The sequence below is a fragment of the Apodemus sylvaticus genome, chromosome 5, assembly GCF_947179515.1.
Source record: "Apodemus sylvaticus chromosome 5, mApoSyl1.1, whole genome shotgun sequence".
Classification (NCBI taxonomy): Eukaryota; Metazoa; Chordata; class Mammalia; order Rodentia; family Muridae; genus Apodemus; species Apodemus sylvaticus.
The window spans coordinates 94,061,270-94,085,603 of NC_067476.1; the positions used below are offsets into that span (position 1 = coordinate 94,061,270).

The 24,334-nt window shown below is 36.9% G+C and overlaps 1 protein-coding gene across 1 annotated transcript; it reads left to right on the plus strand.

Annotated features, from left to right (window-relative positions):
• Positions 1 to 18,286: 18,286 nt before the first annotated feature.
• LOC127684508 (olfactory receptor 4K14-like) lies at positions 18,287 to 19,228 on the plus strand. Its single transcript, XM_052181421.1, has one exon. It carries the CDS (start codon positions 18,290 to 18,292, stop codon positions 19,226 to 19,228), a length of 939 nt encoding a protein of 312 aa, XP_052037381.1. The 5' UTR covers positions 18,287 to 18,289.
• The last annotated feature ends 5,106 nt before the right edge of the window (positions 19,229 to 24,334 follow it).

The following is a 24,334-nucleotide window of genomic DNA, read 5'->3' on the forward strand; positions in this document are numbered from 1 at the left end:
CCTAATGACTAATGATGTTGAACATTTTTTAAGATGCTTCTCCGCCATCTGAAGTTCTTCAGGTGAAAATTCTTTGTTTAGCTCTGTACCCCATTTTTAATAGGGTTATTTGGTTCTGGAGTCTAACTTTTTGAGTTCTTCGTATATATTGTATATTAGCCCTCTGTCAGATGTAGGGTTGGTGAAGATCTTTTCCCAATTTGTTGGTTCTTGTTTTTTCTTTTTGATGGTGTCCTTTGCCTTACAGAAACTTTGTAATTTTATGAGGTCCCATTTGTCAATTTTTGATCTTAGAGCATAAGCTATTGGTGTTCTCTTCAGGAACTTTCCTCCTGCACCCATGTTACTGTTTCTATGAGGGTGCTGGGCCATCCACCTACCCACTCCCAAGTTCCCGCACTGATATTACCAAGCCTTCATAGGACTAAAGGCCTCTCCTCCCATTGATGCCCAATATGGCCTTCCTCTGCTACAAATACTGCTGGAGTCATGGGTCATTCCACATGTATTTTTTGGTTGCTGATATAGTCACTGGGAGCTCTGTGAGGTCTGGTTGGTTGATGTTGTTCTTCCTATGGGGTTGAAAACTCCTTCATCTCCTTCAGTCCTTTCTCTAACTCCTCCACTGGGGATCCTGTGCTCAGTCCAATGGTTGGCTGTGAACATCTGCCTCTGTGTTTTACAAGCTCTGGCAGAGCCTCTCAGGAGACAGCTATACCAGGCTCCTGTCAGCAAGCACTTATTGGCATCCACAATAGTGTCTGAGTTTTGATGTCTGTGTATGGGATAGATCCCCAAATGGGACAGTCTCTGCATGGACTTTCCTTCAGTCTCTGATTCACACTTTGTCTCCATATTTCCTCCCATGAGTATTTTGTTCCTTCTTCTAAGGCGTACCAAAGTCTCAACACTTTGGTCTTCCTTCTTTTTGAACTTCATGTGATCTGTGAATTGTATCTTGGGTATTCTGAGTTTTTGGACTAATATTCACTTATCAGTGAGTGCATATCATGTGTATTCTCTTGTGACTGAGTTATCTCACTTAGGATGATATTTAATAGTTCCATTTACCTAAGAATTTCATGAAGTTGTAGCTTTTAATACTTGAGAAGTACTCTGTTATGTAAATGTACCACAATTTCTGAATCCATTCCTCTGTTAAAAGACATCTGGGTTCTTTCAACTTCTGGATATTATAAATAAGGCTGCTATGAATATAGAAGGGAATGTGTCCTTTTTATATGTTGGAGCATCTTTTGGGTATATGGCCAGTAGTGTTATAGCTGGAACCTAGGGTAGTACTATGTCCAATTTTCTGAGGAACCACCAGACTGATTTCCAGAATGGTTGTATCAGCTTGCAATCACCAAAAATGCAAAAAAGTTCCTCTTTCTTCACATCCTCACCAGCATCTACTGTCACCTGAGTTTTTTATCTTAACCATTCTGACTGGTTTAAGATAGAATCTCAGGGTTGTTTCAATTTGCATTTCCCTAATGACTAAGGGTGTTGAACATTTCTTTAAGTGTTCCTAGGTAATTCAATATTCCTCAGCTGAGAATTGTTTAGTTCAGTACTCCACTTTTAAAAGGGTTATTTGGTTCTCTCAAGTCTAACTTCTTAAGTTCTTTTTATATATTGGATATTAGCCTTCTTTCAGATGTAGGGTTGGTAAAAATCTTTTCCCAATCTGTTGGTTCCTGTCCTATTGACAGTGTCCTTTGCCTTGCAGAAGGTTTGCAATTTTTGAGGTCCTATTTATTAATCCTTGATCTTAGAGTGTAAGCTATTGGTGTTCTGTTCAGAAAAATTTCCTCTGTGCCCATGAGATTGAGGGTCCTCCCCACCTTCTCTTCTATTAGTTTCAGTGTATCTGGTTTTATTTGGAGGCCCTTGATCCACTTGGACTTGAGCTTTACACAAAGAGATAAGAATAGAATGATTTGCATTCTTCTACTTGCGTGCCACCAGTTAAACTGGCACCCTTTGTCAAAAATGCTGTCTTTTCCACTAGATAGTTTTAGTTCCATTGTCAAAGATCAAGTGACCATAGGTGTGTGGGTTCATTTCTGGGTCTTTAATTATATTCCACTGATCTTTCTGTCTGACTCTGGACCAATACTATGCAGATTTTGTCATTATGGCTATATAGTATATAGCCAATTGAGGTCAGGAAAAGTGATTCACCCAGATGTTCTTTTATTGTTAAGAATAGTTTTTGATATCCTGGGTTTTTTGTTACTGTTTGTTGTTGTTGTTGTTGTTGTTGTTGTTGTTATTCCAAATGTGTTTGAGAATTGTCCTTTCTATCTCTAAAGAGTTGAGTTGAAATTTTGGTTGGGATTCATTGAATCTGAAGATTTCTTTAGGAAAGATGACCATTTTTATTATATTAATCCTGCCAATCCTTGAGCAATAGAGATCTTTCCAGTTTCTGTGCTCTTCAATTTCTTTCTTCAGGGACTTGAAGTTCTAGTCATACAAATTTTTCACCTGCTTGGTTGGAGTCATACCAAGATCATTTATATTATTTGGAACTATTATGAAGAGTGTTGTTTCCTTAATTTCTTTCTCAGTCTGTTTATTCTTTGAGTAGAAGAAGGCTATGATTTGTTAGAATTAATTTTATATCCAGCCACTTTGCTGAAATTGTTTATCAGCTGTAGGAGTTCTATGGTGGAATTCTTTGGGTCACATAAGTATATCATATCATCTATAAATAGAGATATTTTGACTTCTTCCTTTCCAATTTTTATCCATTTGACCTCCTTTTGTTGTCTAATTGAGCTGGCTAGGACTTAGAGTACTATACAGTAGGTAGGGAAGAATGGGTAGCCTTGTCTAGTCCCTGATTTTAATAAGATCGTTTCGAGTTTCTCCCCATTTAGTTTGATGATGGCTACTGGTTTGCTGCATATTGCATTTACTATGTTTAGGTATGGGCCTTGAATTTCTGATCTTTCCAAGACCTTTACCATGAAGAGGTGTTGAATTTTGTCAAATGCTTTCTTCACATATAATGAAATGATCATGTGTTTTTCTTTGAGATTGTTTTTATAGTGAATTACATTGTTGTATTTCTGTATATTGACCCATCACTTTGTTCCTTGTATGAAGCCTACTTGGTCATGATGGATGATCATTTTGATGTGTTTTTGGATTCAGTTTGCAAGAATTTTATTGAGTATTTTTGTAGCTATATTCATAAGGGAAATAGGTCTGAAGTTCTCTTTCTTTGTTAGCTCTTTCTGTGGATTAGGTATAAATGTAAGTGTGGCTTCATAGAATGAATTGGGTAATATTCCTTCTGTTTCTATTTTGTGGAATACTTTGAAGAGTATTGGAATTAGTTCTTTGAAAGTCTGATAGAATTCTGCACTAAGCCCATCTGGTCCTGGGCAATTTTTTGGTTGGAAGACTTTTAATGAATGCTTCTATTTCTTTAGGGGTAATGGGACTGATTTGATGGTTTATCTGATCCTGATTTAACTTTGGTATTTGCTATCTGTCTAAAAATTTCCATTTCATCCAGATTTTCCAGTTTTGTTGAGTATTGGCTTTTGTAGTAAGATCTGATGATTTCTTGAATTTCCTCAGTTTCTGTTGTTATGTCTCCATTTTTGTTTCTGATTTTGTTCATTTGTATAATCTCTTTGTGCTCTCTGGTTAGTCTGGCAAAGGATTTATCCATCTTGTGGATTTTTCTCAAAGTACCAGCTTTTGCAATCAGTCTGCCAGTTCCTTAGAAAATTAGACATAGTTTTACCTGGGGACCCAACTATACCATTCCAACATATAACAAAGGACACATGCCCCACTATTTTCAAAAAAACTTTATTTATAATAGCCAGAACCTAGAAAGAACCCATATGTCCTTCAACTGAGGAATAGATACAGAAAAATGTACATTTACTCACCTGAGTACTACTGAGTTATTAAAACAATGACTTCATAAAATTCACAAACATCTGGTTATCTGTAGTACTAACTGCCCTTCCTGTCTCTAACTGGCACCTGTCCCTCCTGTGATCCTGGTTGTGTCAGAACTCCTTGGAGTTCAGCTCTCTCTGTGACCCTGTGATTCTGAGATCCTGTGTGTGTCAGAGCTCCTGGGGTCAAGCTTTACTGGCTATTGAAGGAGTGGATGGTGAGTCTGAGTCTTGGGCCTGCTCCTGGCACAGGTGCAAGCTGGAAGAAACCTGTGCCTTTGGATGGGCAGGGGTGCCAGTATCCCTGGATCCTGGCTTCCTCTGCCATCCTGTGATCCTGGGAGTTTGAGAGCACCTGGAGTCAGGTTCCCTCTGGGTGTTACAGGAGTGGCTGCAGAGCCAGCATTCCAGGTCTGCTCCAGGCAAAGTAGCAGGGGGTCCCAGACACTCCAGGTTTGGGAGCAGATATTGTGGCCTCACCTATGATCCTAGGTGTGTCAAAATACCTGGGAGTTGTGCTTCCTCTGCATGTTGTAGGAGTGGGTGCAGAGCTAGCACCTCAGGTCTGCTCCAGGTGCAGGTTCAAACCTGAAGAAACCCTTGCCACTCCCAATATCTTTTTAACATTTTTAAAGCTTACATGTCATAATTCTTCTTTTTTTATTCGATATAATTTTTTATTTACATTTCAAATGATTTCCTCTTTTCTAGCCCCCCACTCCCCGAAAGTCCCATAAGCCCCTTTCTCTTCCCCTGTCCTCCCACCCACCCCTTCCCACTTGCCCGTTCTGGTTTTGCCGGATACTGTTTCACTGAGTCTGTCCAGAACAAGGGGCCACTCCTCTTTTCTTCTTGTACCTCATTTGATGTGTGGGTTATGTTTTGGGTATTCCAGTTTTCTAGGTTAATATCCACTTATTAGTGAGAACATACCATGATTCACCTTTTGAGTCTGGGTTACCTCACTTAGTATGATGTTCTCTAGCTCCATCCATTTGCCTAAGAATTTCATGAATTCATTGTTTCTAATGGCTGAATAGTAATCCATTGTGTAGATATACCACATTTTTTGCATCCACTCTTCTGTTGAGGGATACCTGGGTTCTTTCCAGCATCTGGCAATTATAAATAGGGCTGCTATGAACATAGTAGAGCATGTATCCTTATTACATGGTGGGGAATCCTCTGGGTATATGCCCAGGAGTGGTATAGCAGGATCTTCTGGAAGTGAGGTGCCCAGTTTTTGGAGGAACCGCCAGACTGATTTCCAGAGTGGTTGTACCAATTTGCAACCCCACCAGCAGTGGAGGAGTGTTCCTCTTTCTCCACACCCTCTCCAACACCTGCTGTCTCCTGAATTTTCTTTTTATGTTTTTATATTTGTTGAGGTCTGTCTTGTGACCAATTATATGGTCGATTTTGGAGAAAGTACCATGAGGTGCTGAGAAAAATGTATATTCTTTTGTTTTAGGATAGAATGTTCTATATATATCTGTTAAATCTAATTGGTCCAAAGCTTCAATTAGTTTCATTTTGTCCCTGTTTAGTTTCTGTTTTCCTGATCGGTCCATTGAGGAAAGTGCAGTGTTGAAGTCACCCACAATTATTGTGTTAGGTGCAATGTGTGCTTTGAGTTTTAATAAAGTTTCTTTTATGAAAGAGGGTGCCTTTGCATTTGGGGCATAGATGTTCAGGATTGAGAGTTCTTCTTGTTGTATTTTTCCCTTGACCAGCAAGAAGTGTCCCTGAGAATCTCTTTTGATGACTTTGGGTTGAAAGTCAATTTTATCTGATATTAAAATGGCTACTCCAGCTTGTTTCCTGAGACCATTTGCTTGTAAAATTGTCTTCCAGCCTTTTACTCTAAGGTAGTGTTTGTCTTTGACCCTGAGGTGTATTTCCTGTAAGCAGCAAAATGTAGGGTCCTGTTTACATATCCAGTCAGTTAGTCTGTGTCTTTTTATTGGCGCATTAAGTCCATTGATGTTAAGAGATATTAAGGAATAGTGATTGTTACTTCCTATCATTTTTGACGTTATTTTTTAAATTTGATTGCTTAACTTCTTTTGGGTTTGATGAAAGGTTACTATCTTGCTTTTTCCAGGGTGAAGTTTCCCTCCTTGTATTGGTGTTGTCCTCCTATTATCCTTTTTAGGGCCAGGTTTGTGGATAGATATTGGGTAAACTTGGTTTTGTCATGAAATATCTTAGTTTCTCCATCTATGGTGATTGAGAGTTTTGCTGGATATAGTAGTTTTGGTTGGCATTTGTGTTCTCTTAGAGTCTGCATGAGATCTTCCCAGGACCTTCTAGCCTTCATAGTCTCAGGTGAAAAGTCTGCTGTGATTCTGATAGGTCTTCCTTTATATGTTACTTGGCCTTTTTCCTCTTACTGCCTTTAGTATTCTTTCTTTGTTTAGAACATTTGGTGTTTTGATTATTATGTGATGGGAAGTATTTCTGTTCTGGTCCAGTCTGTTTGGAGTTCTGTAGGCTTCTTGTATATTCATGGGCATCTCTCTCTTTAGGTTAGGGAAGTTTTCTTCCATAATTTTATTGAAGATATTTGCTGGCCCTTTAAGTTGTAAATCTTCACTCTCATCTATGCCTATAATCCTTAGGTTTGGTCTTCTCATTGTGTCCTCCATTTCCTGGATATTTTGGGTTACAAGCTTTTTGCATTTTGCATTTTCTTTAACTGTTGAGTCCATGGTTTCTATGGAATCTTCAGCATCTGAGATTCTTTCTTCTATCTCTTGTATTCTGTTGTTGATATTTGCATCTCTGTCCCCTGATTTCTTCCCAAGGCTTTCTATCTCCAAAGTTGCCTCCCTTTGAGTTTTCTTAGTTGTTTCTACTTCTGATTTTAGATCCTGGATGGTTTTGCTTAGCTCCTTCACTTGCTTGTTTGTGCTTTCCTGTAATTCTTTAAGAGATTTTTGTGTTTCCTCTTTCATAACCTCAGCCTGTTGACCAAAGTTCTCCTGTTTTTCTTTAAGTGTTTTTTGCATTTCCTCCTTGTTGGCTTTTGTATTCTCCTGGATTTCTTTCAATGATTTTTGTGTTTCCCTTGCAAGGGCTTCTAACTTTTGATCCATTTTCTCCTGAATTTCTTTAAGTATGTCCTTCATGTGTTCCTGTACCAGCATCATGACCAGTGATTTTAAATCCAAATCTTGTTTTACTGGTGTGATGGGGTATCCAAGACATGCTGGTAGAGGAGAATTGGGTTCAGATGTTGCCATCTTGCCTTGATTTCTGTTAGTGACGTTCCTGCGTTTGCCTTTTGCCATCTATTTCTCACTGGTGTTAGTTTGTCTTGTCAGTGCTGGACTCACCAGTGCAAGCTGTGCCTTCCCCCTTGGCCTCTGGTGCACAGCTTACCCCCTGCACTGCCTGTAGACAGGGTGCTGCTGCCCAGGTTGATCAGATCCCGAAGCAGGCACCTGAAGGCTCCCGCTGGGGCCCACTGGATTCACTGGAGCACACTGACTTCTCCCAGCTGGCCGCCCGGAAGCCCAGCTAGCCTCTGGCAGGACCTGGAGATGTGGTGCGGCCGCCCAGGCTGTCTCCTGAATTTTTAATCTTAGCCATTCTGACTGGTGTAAGGTGAAATCTCAGGGTTGTTTTAATTTGCATTTCCCTAATGACTAATGAAGTTGAGCATTTTTTAAGATGCTTCTCCACCATCCGAAGTTCTTCAGGTGAGAATTCTTTGTTTAACTCTGTACCCCATTTTTTAATAGGGTTGTTTGGTTTTCTGGAGTCTAACTTCTTGAGTTCTTTATATATATTGGATATTAGCCCTCTATCTGATGTAGGATTGGTGAAGATCTTTTCCCAATTTGTTGGTTGCCGATTTGTCTTCTTGATGGTGTCCTTTGCCTTACAGAAACTTTGTAATTTTATGAGGTTCCATTTGTCAATTCTTGGTCTTAGAGCATATGCTATTGGTGTTCTGTTCAGAAACTTTCTCCCTGTACCGATGTCCTCAAGGGTCTTCCCCAGTTTCTTTTCTATTAGCTTCAGAGTGTCTGGCTTTATGTGGAGGTCCTTGATCCATTTGGATTTGAGCTTAGTACAAGGAGACAAGGATGGATCAATTCGCATTCTTCTGCATGCTGACCTCCAGTTGAACCAGCACCATTTGTTGAAAAGGCTAGCTTTTTTCCATTGGATGTTTTCAGCCTCTTTGTCGAGGATCAAGTGGCCATAGGTGTGTGAGTTCATTTCTGGATCTTCAATCCGGTTCCATTGATCCTCCTGCCTGTCACTCTACCAATACCATGCAGTTTTTAACCCTATTGCTCTGTAGTGTTGCTTGAGGTCAGGGATACTGATTCCCCCATACTTTCTTTTGTTGCTGAGAATAGTTTTAGCTATCCTGGGTTTTTTGTTGTTCCTGATGAATTTGATAATTGCTCTTTCTAACTCTGTGAAGAATTGAGTTGGGATTTTGATGGGTATTGCATTGAATCTGTGTATTGCTTTTGGCAAAATGGCCATTTTAACTATATTGATTCTACCGATCCATGACCATGGGAGGTTTTCCCATTTTTTGAGGTCTTCTTCCATTTCCTTCTTCAGAGTCTTGAAGTTCTTGTCATACAGATCTTTCACATGTTTGGTAAGAGTCACCCCAAGATACTTTATACTGTTTGTGGCTATTGTGAAGGGGGTCATTTCCCTAATTTCTTTCTCAGCCTGCTTATCCTTTGAGTATAGGAAGGCCACTGATTTGCTTGAGTTGATTTTATAACCTGCCACTTTGCTGAAGTTGTTTATCAGCTGTAGGAGCTCTCTAGTAGAGTTTTTTGGGTCACTTAGGTAGACTATCATGTTGTCTGCAAATAATGATAGTTTGACTTCTTCCTTTCTGATTTGTATCCCTTTGACCTCCTTATGTTGTCGAATTGCCCGAGCTAGTACCTCAAGTACAATATTGAAAAGACAAGGAGAAAGGGGGCAGCCTTGTCTGGTCCCTGATTTCAGTGGGATTGCTTCAAGTTTCTCTCCATTTAGTTTGATGCTGGCTACCGGTTTCTGTATATTGCTTTTACTATGTTTATGTATGGGCCTTGAATTCCTGTTCTCTCCAAGACTTGGTTGAAGACATGGATCAACTCTTCTTTTTTTTAAGACTTACTTACTTATTTAGTTTATATGAGTACACTGTTGCTGTCTTCAGACACAACACAAGAGAGCATCTGATCCCGTTATAGATGGTTGTAAGCCACCCTGTGGTTTCTGGAAATTGAACTCAGGACCTCTGAAAGAGCAGTCTTAAACTCTGAGCTATCTCTCCAGCCCCAACTCTTCTTTTTCTGTTTGTTTATTTTTTTACACTCCAGAATTTATCCCCCGCCGACCCTCTGTTCCACATCCCATACCTCCTCCCCACCCTCTTGTCTCTATAAGGATGTCCCGACTACACACATCCCATTCAACCAGACCTCTAAACCCCTGGGGCCTCCAGTCTCTTGAGGGTTGGGTGCATCTTTTCTGACTGTACCCAGACTCAGCAGTCCTCTGATGTATAGGTATTGGGGGTTTCATATCACCTGTTATATGCTGCCTGGTTAGTGGTCCAATGTTTGAGAGATCTTTGGGGTCCATTGAGGTTGATACACCACTGGGGTTAATTGAGACTACTGGTCCTACAGGGTCACTTTCTTCCTCAGCTTCTTCCAGCTTTTCCCTAATTCAACCACAGGGGACAGCAGCTTCTGTCCATTGGTTGGGTGCACAAATCTGCATCTGATACTTTCAGTTGCTTGTTGGGTCTTTGGGAGGGCAGTCATGATAGATCACATTTTTTGAGCACTCCATAGCCTCAGTAATAGTATCAGGCCTTGGTACCAGCCCTTGAGTTGGATCCCACTTTTGGCCTGCCACTAGACTTTCTTTTCCTTAGGATCCTCTCCATTTCCATCACTGCAGTTCTTTCAGACAGTAACAATTATGGGTCAGAGTTTTGACTGTGGAATGGCAGCCCCATCCCCCACTTGAAGGCCTGTATTCCTGCTGGAGGTGGGCTCTATAAGTTCCTTCTCCCTACTGTTGGGCATTTCATCTAAGGCCCCTCTCTTTGAGTCCTGAGAGCATTTCATCTCCCGGGTCTCTGGTACATTCTGGAGGGTCCCACCAACCTCCTCCACCCAAGGTTGCCTGTTTCTATTTTTTCTGCTAGCCCTCAGGGATTCAGTCCTTTTCCCTCACCCAGTATCAGATCAGGTTCCCCTTCCCACACACAGCTCCCCAGTCCAGTCCATGTTTCCTCCCAACCAAGTCCCTCCCTCCCTCCCCACTTGTGTTTGCTTTCTGTAGCGGTTAATATTTAATATAAATATTCTGCCCTGCCAGCCTCTTCACCAAATCCTGTTTGGTCTCACTCTGGGTTGTTCTCCCTGTTGCTGCTGAGCCAATCTCTTCCAGCTAGCTCTCACAGCATCCCAGCTGTGTTTCCTCTCCACCATTGACTCTGTAAACAGCAGGAGTCCTGCATTCCTGCCCTGAACCCAAATACCCTGTAAAGCATGACTCTTAAACTTAAGTAGTTAACCAAATAGATTTATGTTTATAAAACTCCCAATTATGCAATGCCAATTTACAACGATAAAGGTCTTATCCCAGTTTTCTAAACTCTCCAAAACACCAGAAATACATCTAAAGCCATCTGGATATCCAAGTCTCTCGGTCTCTCTGCTCTGCCCCTGTGGTCCTCTGTGTCTCCTTTTCCCCTTAGCTCATCCTCCTCTCCCCTCTAATCACTGGCCTCTCCCTGCCTCAATGTGAATGGATAGGAAATATCTTGCCACAGCTTCCTTCTTTCTTCCAAGTGGGACTAATGCATCCTTACTTAGGCCTTTGATCTTTGATCACCTTGTTGACCTTTTTGAGTACTTTGGACTGTATCTTGGGTATCTGTATGGTTATTTTTTTTTTTTTTTTGGCTAATACCCACTTATTATTGAGTACATACCATGCATGTCCTTTTGGGTCTGAGTTACCTCACTCAGGATGATATTTTCTAGTTCCATGCATTTGCCTACAAAATTCAGGATCTCCTCATTCTTAATAGCTGAGTAGTATTCCATTTTGTAAATGAACCACATTTTCTGTATCCATTCTTTGGTTGTGGGACATCTGGGTTGTTTCCAGTTTCTGGCTATCACAAATAAGGCTGCTATGAACATAGAGGAACATATGCACCTGTGGCATGGTAGGGCATCTTTTGGGTATATTCCCAAGAGTGGTATTGCTGAGTTTTCAGGTAGATCTATTTCTAATTTTCTGAGGAAGCTCCAGATTTATTTCCAGAGTTGTTTACCAGTTTGCAATCCCACCAGTAATGGAGGAGTGTTCCCCTTTCTCCACATCCTCTTCAACATGAGTTGTCACCTTAGGTTTTAATCTTAGCTATTCTGATTGGTGTAAGGTAGAATCTCAGGGTTGTTTTGATTTGCATTTCTCTAATCACTAAGTGCTTTCAACGTTTCTTTAGGTTGTTGTCAGTTATTTGAGATATCTGTTGTGAATTTTTTTCCACCTATTTTTTTATTCAATATATTTTTATTTACATTTCAAATGATTTTCCCTTTTCTGCCCCCCCCCAAAGTCACATAAGCCCCCTTCCCTCCCCCTGTTCTCCCACCCATCCGTTCCTACTTCCCTGTTCTGGTTTTGCCTTATACTGCTACACTGAGTCTTTCCAGAACCAGGGGCCACTCCTCCATTCTTCTTGTACCTCATTTGATGTGTGGATTATGTTTTGGGTATTCCAGTTTTCCAGGCTAATATAAGTGGATATTAGTCTGTTGTGAATTCTTGATTGAGTTCTATGCCCCATTTTTTGATTGGGTTGTTTGGTTTTTTGGTGGTTAGCTTTGTAAGTTCTTTATATAATTTGGGTATTGGCCCTCTATCAGATGCGGGGTTAGTGAAGATTTTTTCCCCATCTATTGGTTGCTGATTTGTTTTATTGGCTATTTCCTATGCCTTACAGAAGCTTTCCAGTTTCATGAGGTCCCATTTATCAATTCTTGATTTTAGAGCATGAGCCATTGGAAATCTGTTTAGGAAATTTCTCACTGTGCCAATGAGTTCTTTTCCACTTTCTCTTCTATTAGAGTCTGTATATCTTGTTTTGTGTTGAGGTCCTTGATCCACTTGGACTTGAGCTTTGTGCAAGGTGACAAATTTTTCTTTTTCTACATGCAGATGGCCAGTTAGACCAACAGCACTTATTGAAAATGCTTTCTTTTTCCACTGTGCATTTTTGGCATCTTTGTCAAAGATCAAGTGTCTATAAGGGTATTTTTTTTCCAGGCTCTTCAATTCTATTCCATTGATCAATGTGTCTGTCTCTGTACCAATACCATGCACTTTCTTTTAATCACTATTGCTTTGTAGTGAAGCTTGAGATCAGGGAAAGTGATTCTCCCTGAAGTTCTTTTATTGTTAAGAATTGTTTTCACTATTCTGGTTTTTTTGGGTTTTTTTGGGTTTTTTTTTTTTTTTTTTTTTTTTTTTTTTTTTTTTTTGCTTTTCAGATAAATTTGAGAATTGCTCTCTTGATATCTTTGAAGAATTATGTTGGCATTTTGAAGGAGATTTCATTGAATCTGTAGACTGCCCTTAGTAGGATGGCCATTTTTAATATATTAGTTCTGCCAGTCCATGAGCATGAAAGATCTCTCCATTTTCTGAGATCTTCTTTTATATCTTTCTTGAGAGATTTGAAGTTATTGTCATACAGGTCATTGATTTGTTTGGTTAAAGTTACCAAGATATTTTATATTATTTGTGACTACTGTAAAGGGAGTTACACCTTAACAATACAAGAATTAGTTTCCCTAATTTCTTTCTCAGTCTATCATTTGTGTAAAGGACAGCTACTGATTTGAGTTAATTTTATATTCATCCATTTTGCTGAAGCTGTTTATCAGCTGTGGAAGTTCTCTGGTAGAATGTTTGATGTCACATATGTATACTATCATATCATCTGCAAATAGTGATACCTTTATTTCTTCTTTGCCAACTTGTACCCCTTGATCTCTTTTTTGTTGTCTTATTGTTCTAGCATGCACTTCAAGTACTATATTGAATAGATATGGGGAAAGTGGGCATCCTTGTCTTGTCCCAATTTTAATGGGATTGCTTCAAGAATGTCTCCATTAAATTTAATATTGGCTTTTGGTTTGCCATAAATTGCTTTTATTATGTTAGGTATGAGCCTTGAATTCCTGATCACTACAATACTTTTGACATGAAGGGGTATTGTATTTTGTCAAATGCTTTTTCTGATCTAAGGAGATGATCATGTGATTTTTTTCTTTGAGTTTGTTTATATAGTGGGTTACATTAATGGATTTTCATATATTAAACCAACCTTGCATCCCTGGTATGAAGCCTACTTGGTGAATGATGGCTTTGATGTATTCTTGAATTTGGTTTGCAAGAATTTTATTGAGTGTATTTGCATCAATATTCATAAGCTAAAGAGGTCTGAAGTTCTCTTTTTTGGTTGGGTCCTTGTATAAATTAGGTATCAGAGTAATTGTGGCTTCATAGAACAGGTTAGGTACTATTCTTTCTGTTTCTATTTTATGGAATAGTTTGATGAATATTAGTATCAGGTTTTCTTTGAAAGTTTGGTAGAATTCTGCACTAAATCCATCTGGCCCTGGGTTTGTTTTGGTTGGGAGATTTTTAATGACATTTTCTATTTCCTTGTGCAATATGTGCCTGTTTAGATAGTTTACCTGCTCTTGATTTAGCTTTAGTATGTGGTATTTGTCTAGATAATCATTCATTTCATCTAGATTTTCCAGTTTTGGTGAGTATAAGCTTTTACAGTAGGATCTGATGTTTTTTTTTTTTTTTTTTAATTTTCTCCAATTCTCTTGCTATGTTTCCCTTTTTATTTCTGATTTTGTTAATTTGGATACTACCTCTGGGCCCTTTAGTTAGTTTAGCTAGGGGTTTATCTAACTTATTGATTCTCTCAAAGAACCAGCTTTTTGTATGGTTTATTCTTCATATTGCTCTTTTTGTTTCTATTTGGTTGATTTCTTTGGTTTTTTTTTTTTTTTTATTTATTTATTTTTTTTGAGACAGGGTTTCTCTGTGTAGCTCTGGCTGTCCTGGAACTCACTTTGTAGACCAGGCTGGTCTTGATCTCAGAAATCTGCCTGCCTCTGCCTCCCAAGTGCTGGGAATAAAGGCGTGTGCTACCACCGCCTAGCCAAGGTTGATTTCTTAAATTATGTATTTAAGTATCACTCACTCCTTATTTATTGTTATGTATTTTTGTATTATTATTTGTATTTGTACAAATATTTATATTATTGTAGTGCTCTTTTAAGTGTAATATCAAAACAAATATATTGAAACTATGCATTTATGCCATTTTTTCCTTAAATATGATGGGAGAAGTTATGGTCAAAAGACTCATAGGATAAGAAGGCTTTTTGTACACTTCTGGAAGATGGAGTTCAATCCAAATATACTTATTGAGGTGGAAGAAAAGAATGTATTTCACAAAGTTGTTTCCTACCTTCCAAAAATATACTACAGCTCACATGTAGACATATATAGCTAGTAGGGTATTTTAAATTTCGACAGCTTAATATGTTTTAATAATTTGATACCTGATTCATACTTGGTACTATCACTTACAGTTACAGATAAGCTTGAAATACTCAACCAAGTGACTAAGACTTCCTTCCAATTTGACACATCATTGCCATGCATTAGGGAATTGCATTCACAGCATGACTTTTGTTTTGGTCCTATCTCACGCTATTTAGCACATTGCCTCTGATACCTATAAAACAATTTTATTTACTTTGATGATATAAATGAAGTAATATTAGGACAGCAGAAAATGTCTCGTTGGTTTTTATTGGTCAAGTGAATAACTTTGAGAAATAGATTATACTGTCTATTCTGGGGTGATTAATAAGAATCTCTCTCTAATTTTACCATGTAGCAGATGGTATCATTTTTAATGGATAAATACTCAAGATATGTCCAAGACAATTACATCTAGGTTTCTCATTCTGTTCAAAACAAAAATCAAGTGTATTAACCCATGGGAAAATTTCAGGTAGTAAATATATGTCAGGCTTAGGGGGGTGTGCTTCCAAGAGACAGTCTCTGCACGATATAGATGTCTTCATAAACATACATCAGATGGAAGAAAATATGATTTTGGAAAAAAACATGAGTTTGGTAAGTCATCTAACTTCTCTAACATTCTTCTCTAAAATCATTCTTGAATTATGTCTCTGTATCTGTTTTATCAATTCCCATTCTATGTGAATTTAAGCAATGTTTTCTTTGCTTCTGTAATTTTTAGCAAATAATTAATGAGGTTTTTTTTAACCTTTCCTAATCAAAGCAGAAATTTCTGTGGATTAACATCAGTATGAACATGACCAAGAAGCAGACTCTTCTTCACCACTTCTTAACTAATGATCAGTATACACGATAATAAGCTAACATTGTACAATAATTTTCTGCCTCTTAATCAGATTCAATATTGATGAATCATAGCGTATACTGTAGATAGGATGATTTTCAGCTTGGAAATAGTAGATATAAAAGCAAATCAAGTGATAAGAGGCATAATACTTATTCATTTCAAAATAATAAAGCAATCTGCCAATAAACAAGACACATGAGCAACTACAGGGTCATTGCTTAGTCATGAGATCTACCACCAAGGATAAACTAAAGGGAATAACTCTAACTATATTCACAAATGTTACAAAGGTATAAATACTGACACTATTACAGTGTTTAGTACTTTGATACAAAACACTCTACATGTAAAAATCTTTAATCAGAGAAAAGAATGAATACTTGGTTTAAATATTTATGAAAGTATCCTTTGATGAGTTTTTATTCATGGATTTTTGAATTCTTTTCATCTGAAAGACAAAGTTAGCATTTTCTGTAAGACTTATCACAAAGATAAGACAAAAATTACATATAAAGTATTAGAAAATACTATTGAGTCTAGACCCTTTAAAATACTTATAACACATCTGAGCAAAAGAAGAAGAAACATGAAATTATTGCTAGGTTTACAGAAAAGTCACCATGACTAATAAGTCCTCTCCATCTATATATCTCATAGTTACTGAACATGTCTATGTCAAGTCAGAGAAACTCTAAGTATAAAATATTTTAAAGAAAGGTGATTATATGTACACACAGACATTTCTTAAACATAGTGTTCAGTGTAACAATAAAATCCTTGCCTAAGACAGTACAACAATATTGTTTTAAAATATACAAGTGAGTATACAAAAAAAGACAATTCCTACATATCATTTGACTCTAAATACTATAAAAGCTTACTGACTTATCCCTCTGATTTATTTTATACCTTTATAACACAGCACTAAATTGTCTTAATTGTATAGGGAAAGAAATGGAAACAAATATTTTTGGAACACAGCTATATATGATATCAACAGCTAATAAAAATCAATAAGACCTGACTTATTTAAAATTATACTTAGTCTGGAAATTATACTAAATGTGGGTAATTTTAATTAGTAATATTACAATTCCACCATGATTCTCAATAATTATATAAAATTTAATCTTAAAGCTGTTATGTTTTTATTAAACAATGTTTACTATACTGTGATGGTCATCATGCAGCAAATTTCTATCTTAAACACATGAAATACTAAATTTCAATCATCCATATAAATTATTTGAGATAATATATAATTGGATTTTTAAAAGCTATACTACAAATTTTTAGTATTACAAGAAATGAAGTTTAGAACTAGAATTTAAAATATCAAAATTGTCATAGCACACAGACCAATTAGGTCTAATATCAGTCTAGTGGTCCTTAGAGAATTTGGTAATCTCTAGAAGGAACATATCTTTATTTGTAACATACAAGAGTTTTAACTACTATCATGCATCTACAGAAAATGGATGTGCTACATAATGTCTTTTGAACTTCCTTTATTTCATTCTAACTCTTCCATTTTAGATCCTCTTTAAAACATGGGAAGGTATATATCACTCTGGTGATAATGTGAGAGTTTTCATGGTCCCAGGGCTCCATTCCCACAATCTTGAGTTTTTAAAAATAAAAGATTAAAACCTAAAACTGAAAATCACTAAGAGAATTACTAAATGTGGAAGAAAACAGGCAATGATTTCCCGCCATTTAGATTGAGTGTTTTCTATTACAGATCAGTAAAAGGATTTCACCCATGTTTTGACATGAACAATTGCTATTCAGTGAAGTTTCAGTTTTACATTTTTTCAAGGTTGACAATCAAAGGAACCCTTTGCTTACATATTTATATAATTTGTTTCTTTCTTTCAAACAATACAGATGATCGGTAGGTATGTGACAAAATAAGTAAGCACATTGTAGATGATGACACATTGTCCATGTCAAGAAACTATAGTATTTCAAAATCTAAGAGTTCTCAAGATTAGTTGATAAAATTCCAGATTGGTTTTTTTCTACTGCTAACACTGAGACAAATATAACTTTAAAATTCAGGCTTAAATTTGAGTTAGCTGCTTCTTTGGTTGTTGCTTTTGCATGAATTAGCAATGTTAGGCCAATAATAAGTTTAGCTGAAAAAAATCCTATGATAAATTTTTGTTTGTGAAAAAAATGTGATTCTAGTTTTATATCTCAGTTTGAAATCATGTATATCTTATATGATATTCTGTACAGCTTCCCACCAACAAGGTTTTCCCAAAACTACTTTGGAGCTTTAATCAAATATTTTAATTTAATGATGTCACAGGAATTACTGATAATCAAATGAGTCCTCATACATGCTGCAAATAAATGGTAATATCTTGTTAAAATTTTTGTACTGAAAGTCAAGTGAATTTCTAACAGGTCCAAAGTATAAATCTCACTTCTATGATAAAGTATTATGATTGTCGGAGGCACAGTCAATCCATTTTTTTAATTAGACTAATAGGTAGAAATTCACTTCCACATGAAACCTCATACATTTTTAGGCTTTCAAGTTGTTGTCTTGTTTTCTCACTTTATCCCTGTAAGAAAAAGTTCATGATAGAGCATGTATATGACAGCCACACCTAATGCTTCTCTTCTTAAGGAATTGCACTTGGCTCATTAGCTTTCACTTTGGGCAGTGATGTTTCTGAAAGGTGACAAAGACTCCACTTTCCATTTTTGTTTTTCTATTTCAGGTGTATATGTTAACTTTCAATGTCAGATTTTTCTAGTAAAATCATTTTCTATCTACTTGATGGACAATTCTTTGTACTCAATATTCATCTAATTAATTTTTCTTTGTCTGCAGGTTATTTCTAATGATACACTAAATAAAATGGATGGAGTTAATCAGTCCATGGTATCAGAATTTGTGCTTTTGGGACTTGCCCACTCACGGAATCTTCAGGTCTTACTCTTCATAATATTTTTAATGCTTTATCTGCTCATTCTATCTGGAAATACTGTTGTCATGTTCTCAATCATCACTGACAAGAATCTACATTCCCCAATGTATTTCTTTTTGGCCAACCTGTCCTTTGTTGATATGTGGCTTTCATCAGCCACCACTCCTAAGATGATCACAGATTTTCTCAAAGAACCAAAGATCATTTCCTTTGTAGGTTGCATGACTCAGGTCTTCTTTGACCATTGTGTTGGTGCAGTAGAGATGTTGCTGTTGGTGGTAATGGCATATGACCGCTATGTGGCCATCTGCAAACCACTTCACTATTTCACTATTATGAACCTGAAAAGATGCACTGGATTGGTGTTAACTTCCTGGGCAGTTGCCTTTGTGCATGCCATGAGTCAGTTTTTGGCAGTTGTGAAACTGCCTCTCTGTGGTCGTATGGAAATTGACAGTTTCTTCTGTGACATACCACTTATAATCAAGCTAGCTTGCATGGATTCCCATATTTTGGATATTTACATGAATGTTGACTGTGGGTTTATAGTTTTAACCTGCTTTATTCTGTTGCTCATATCTTACACATATATCCTTCTCACTGTTCGCCAGAGCTCTAAAGCTGGGGCATCTAAGGCTCTGTCCACGTGCACTGCCCACATCACAGTGGTGATGATCTTTTTTGTGCCCTGCATCTTCATCTATGTGTGGCCCCTCAGTATCACCTGGTTGGACAAATTTCTTGCTGTGTTTTATACTGTTATTGCACCTCTCCTAAATCCAGCAATTTATACACTGAGAAATAAAGAGATGAAAAATGCCCTAAAGAAGTTAAAAAACTATTTTGTGGGTTGTAAGGGAAATACTTAAAGCCGAGAATCACTGTAAATATTTCAAATTGACAATTCACTAAAATTACTACAGGCTTTTTAGTTTAATTTGGGAATTAAGTTTGTATGTACTATTGGTTACAATCTTTGCATATGTAAAATGCTTAATAAAATTTTGAAGATTGAACATTTTAATCATATAGAACATTTTAAATTATTTCTGATTTTGTTAAATTGCCTTACTCCTGGGAAAATTATTGAATTGATTATTATGGCTTCTATAATATAAAAGAACACAAATGTATTTTTCAGGCACATAGGTAGCATTTTTGTATCTTTTAATCTTAGCTTTAATTCAGTTAAATATTGCTCTAATAACATCAAAAATATATTATCTTTTAAAAGGGCAACATTATTATATTTTACGTTATTCCAGATTCCCCAAAACCTAAGAGGGTAGTATAAAATTTTTGAACTATAAAAGAGGGATAAGCTATATACTAATAGCAGTGAACTTTATATAATGTAACTTTTGTTGTATTAATGACATATTTTTATAAAGAAACCTAATTCTGATTTCTCAATTATCTGAATTTTAAGAATTACATTTTTAAATTATTGTTTATTATTTCAATAAAATCATGAACTATAAGCTTTCAGAGACAGTGGCCATGAACTTCTTTGTTAATTTTTCATAATTAAGTACTTGTTTTAGTTATATCAAGAATCCTACAAAACTGAAAGATCAGTTTTTTATATGATGCTAACATTTATTTGTGAATAAAAAAATATAAATATGTTCTTTGATATTTAAAGTATTTTCATATTATCATATACTTAAATAGTGTGCATAGTAATGAGATACAACACATCTCTTATTTCCCAAGATATAAATATGAAGCCAAAAATAATATATACATTTTATTCTTTTAATATAGGGAAAATACAATAATATGCTAGAATAAACAAAATATATTTATGACTGTTAGCTGTCTAAGATGATATTCCATTTATTATTATTTTAATCTATTATTAAAAATAATAAATTTCATTTACTATTTTGTTCTTTTAAATTGTATTTTTATTTCTCTCTAACTTGATGACAAGTAACTATTTCTCTATACATTTTTAAATTTTATTATTCTATTATATAAAAAACTGTCTTCAGTTTTTTCTCCATCTCACCCCTCTCATTTCTCTCTGCATCTCTCCTCTTCCCCATGTCCATTGCCCCTTCACCTCCCCTCAGAAAAAAGAAGGCCTCCCAGGGATTTTAACCAAGTATATTTATTATTATCCCACATTGTTTAACACTTGAAGACTTAGAAACATCTCTTAAATTTTTGGTAACAAACATTTGAATTTTTCTATAATTGAAGGATGCAGAAATTATTTTTCCAACAGTATTCATGTGTTAAACATTATTGAACCATATAGTAAAATAATAACTTTCTACTAAATATAATTGTTCATGCTAAATAAAATGCCAGACAGTTCAAATTGTTTTTAATGATTTACATGTCATTCACATCTATTTTTCCAGTGGTATGATTTGTGAACAATTCTGCTATGCATACTGCAATGGAGATATAAGAACATTTTGGTATATAGATAATACTAAATAACACTCAGATGTATATTCAATTGCCTCTATTTTAGTTATAGTATCTACTGATACTAATAAGCATAAGAACTTAAACATTTATATTTACTGTAATTTTTAGATGCATCTATTCTCATCAGGCATTTCAATAACATTATCAGAAAATGACCTATGTTCCCTAATGTGAAGCAGACTTTAATTCCAAATGGAAAATAGTTGGTTAGCCCAGGATAGCCAAACAATTCTTTCATCAGTATGCTCATCTTGCTTGACAAGTAAGTATTAAATCATTTACAGTTTAGTGCTTGATTAGACCCATATTTTCCTTTCTCTCCCAGGAGCCTGCATAACTTCTGACTCTATGAAAGCGATCCAGAAGGAAGTTTCCAACGATCATAGAAAACACACTATTTTTTCTTTTATTTACTCTTTTCTTCAACAATACATCCTAACTGCATTCCCCCCCTTTCTTCCTTCCTCCCAGCTCAATACCTACCTCCCCTGTCACCCAGAGCTGCTACTCCTTCATTTCCCTCCAGAAAAGAGCAGAAAGGCCACCTAGTGATAGCGACCAAGAAAAGGCATAACAAGATGGAATAAGACTAAGCACAAACAGGAGGAAAAGCTTCCCACCAGGCAAAGGAGTCAGAGACATCTCCACTTCCACTTTTAGGAGTCTCACAAAAACCCCCAAGCTAAAGAGTCACAGCATCACTGCACACTTCCATACAGGTGCCACGATTGCTGTGATCCTCTGAATCCTGCTTAGATGATTCTGGGGGCTGTGTTCTACTGGTGTTCTTGACAATTCTGAAACCTATATTCCCTCCCTTCCACTCTTCTGTGTGTATTCCTGGCTGTAGGTCTCTCCAGCTGTTATCATCAGCTGTTGGAGGAAGCCTCTTTTATGAAGATTAGGCTAGCCATGATTCTATAAGTATAATAAAATTTCATCAGGGATCATTTTATTGACTATTTTTTGCCAGTCATATTTAGTTCTATCATAGGTCTCTGAGCCATTCAGCTTCCCAGGCAGTGTCAGACATGCTTTGCCTCTAGTAGTTTGGGCCTCAAGTTAGATCAGTCATTAGCTGACCACTCCCACAAGCTCTGAGCCACCTTTACCCCAGCATATCTTGTAGATGGGACATGGTGTGGGTTGAAGGTTTTGTGATTATGTTGATCTTCTAATTCCACCACTGAGGGCCTAGGCTAGTTACAGAAAATGACTAGCTTAGGCTCTGCATCATCTTAACTAGGACTCCTCACTAGGGTCACCTTCATAACTTTCACTGAACTTGGTTGCCATATCACCCCCTAAATAATTCCCACCCGTTCCAATCTTTCCCCATTTCTCTCTCTCTCTCTCTCTCTCTCTCTCTCTCTCTCTCTCTCTCTCTCTCTCTCTCTCTCCCTCCCTCCCTTCCTCCCTCCTTCCCTTCCTCCCCCTTCTTTCTCTCCCTCTCCCTCCCTCCCTCCCTTCCTCCCCCTTCTTTCTCTCCCTCCCCCTCCCTCCCTCCCTTCCCCCCTCTCTCTTTCTCTCCCTCTCCCTCTTTTTCCTGACACTTTCTATTCCCCAAGCCAACTTACCCTAAGTCCATCTATAATAGCTATTCTATTTCTTCTTCCCAGGGAGATCCATGCACCATACCTAGAGCCACCCTCATTACTTAGCCTATTTGGGTCTGTGGATTGTAATGTGATTATCCATTATTTAATAGCTATTATCAGTTTATTAGTGAGTACATACCATGTTTGTCCTGGGATACCTTACTGGGTCACCTTACTCATGATAATTTTTTTCTAGTTCCATCCATTTGCCAGCAAATTTCCATTTCAAATGAAGTCATTTTTCTTAATGACTGGGTAATACTCCATTGTGTAAATATGCCACATGTTCTTCATTCATTCTTTGATTGAGGAATGTCTAGGTTGCTTCTAATTCCTAGCTATTATGAATAAAGCTGCTACAAACATAGTTGAGCAAGTTTCCTCATGACATGACTGACTGTTTTTGGGGTGTATGACCAACAGTTTTATAGCTATGTCTTGAGGTAGACAAATTCCTAATTTTCTGAGGAACCTCCATGTTGATTTCTGTAGTGGGTATACAAGTTTGTACTCTCACCAGCAATGAGGAAGTGTTTGTCTTGCTTTGTATCCTCAACAGCAAGAGTTGTTACCTGTAATTTTAGTCTTAGCCATTCTGGCAGGTGTAAGATGGCGTATTAGTAAGGGTTCTCTAGAATCGCAGAATTTATGGAATATTTCTATATGTTAAGGGAATTTACTGTATTGACTTAGTCTGCAATCCAACTAACCCAACAATGGGCAACTATGAGTGGGAAGTCCAAGAACCTAATAGTTGTTCAGTCCCATGAGACTAGTTGTTTCTGTTGGTCTTCTACATAAACTGGAATCCTGAAGATGTAGGTTCCAACAGATGTGATGCCAAGTTAAATGCTAGCATGCAAAGAAGAATAATTCTTCCTTCTTCCAATGTCCTTAGGTAGGCCTCCAACAGAAGGTGTGGCCAGATTAAAAGTGTATACAACCACACCTGGATTTGGAACTCTAAGCTGGTCTTAAACTCAGAGATGTACTTGCCTCAATCTTCTTGGATTTAAGGTGTGTACTACCTTTCCTGGGCCTAAACTCTTCATGGCCACTATGCCTCAAGATCTCCATGTCAAGATCTCAGTCAGAAGCCTGTGTCTTCCATCCTCAAGATCTGAATCACAGTTCATTCCAAATGTAATCAAGTCGACCACTAGAAATAGTCATAAAAGATGGAATATCAAAGTTGTTTTGATGTGTTTATCCCTGATGGCTAAAAATGTTGAACAATTCTTTTCTTTTCAGCCACTTGAGACTGCTCTATTGAGAATTCTATTTAGAAAATGCACCCCATTTTAAATTGAATTATTTTGTTTGTTAATATGTAGTTTCTTGCATTCTTTATTTATTTGATATTACCACTCAGTCAAATGTCTAGTTGGTGATAATCTTTTCCCATTCTGTAGACTAACAAGAAGCAAACTATCTTGGTGGAAAAAAATTAAAAGAGAAAATTTTTAAAAAGACAAAAATATCTATATTTGTGAACCATGAGACTATAGTTTTAAATAGATATCAAAGGAATCTACTCCCTGAAGAACTGGAAAATTAGTAAATGATTGTTTCTCCCAAGAGTAACAACCAAAGAGAGTTCAGTGATGGAATGTTGGGTCTACAGTATTTTTACTTCTTATGGCACATAATGATCTTCTCAAATATCATCCAGTCATATATTGTGCTATGAAATAGTAGGTTCTGAGAAGACACCAAAGCAACACTTTCTCCTATCAGAGTGATTGTGTGGAAACAACAAAAGGCTTCTAAGGAATCATTTGGTTTTCATCCCCTAGATATTTTAAAACTTAAAGTTGCCTAATAGTATGCCATACTTAATAGCCTGACATACAGCAATGGTTCTCTGATAGAAAGATATGATTATAAATACCTATGTACATAACATAATGATAACTGAATAGAAAATATCAA

Bases quoted from the DNA above. Each gene is read 5' to 3' on its own strand.
- LOC127684508 (XM_052181421.1), top strand. From the start codon at position 18,290: ATGGATGGAGTTAATCAGTCCATGGTATCAGAATTTGTGCTTTTGGGA.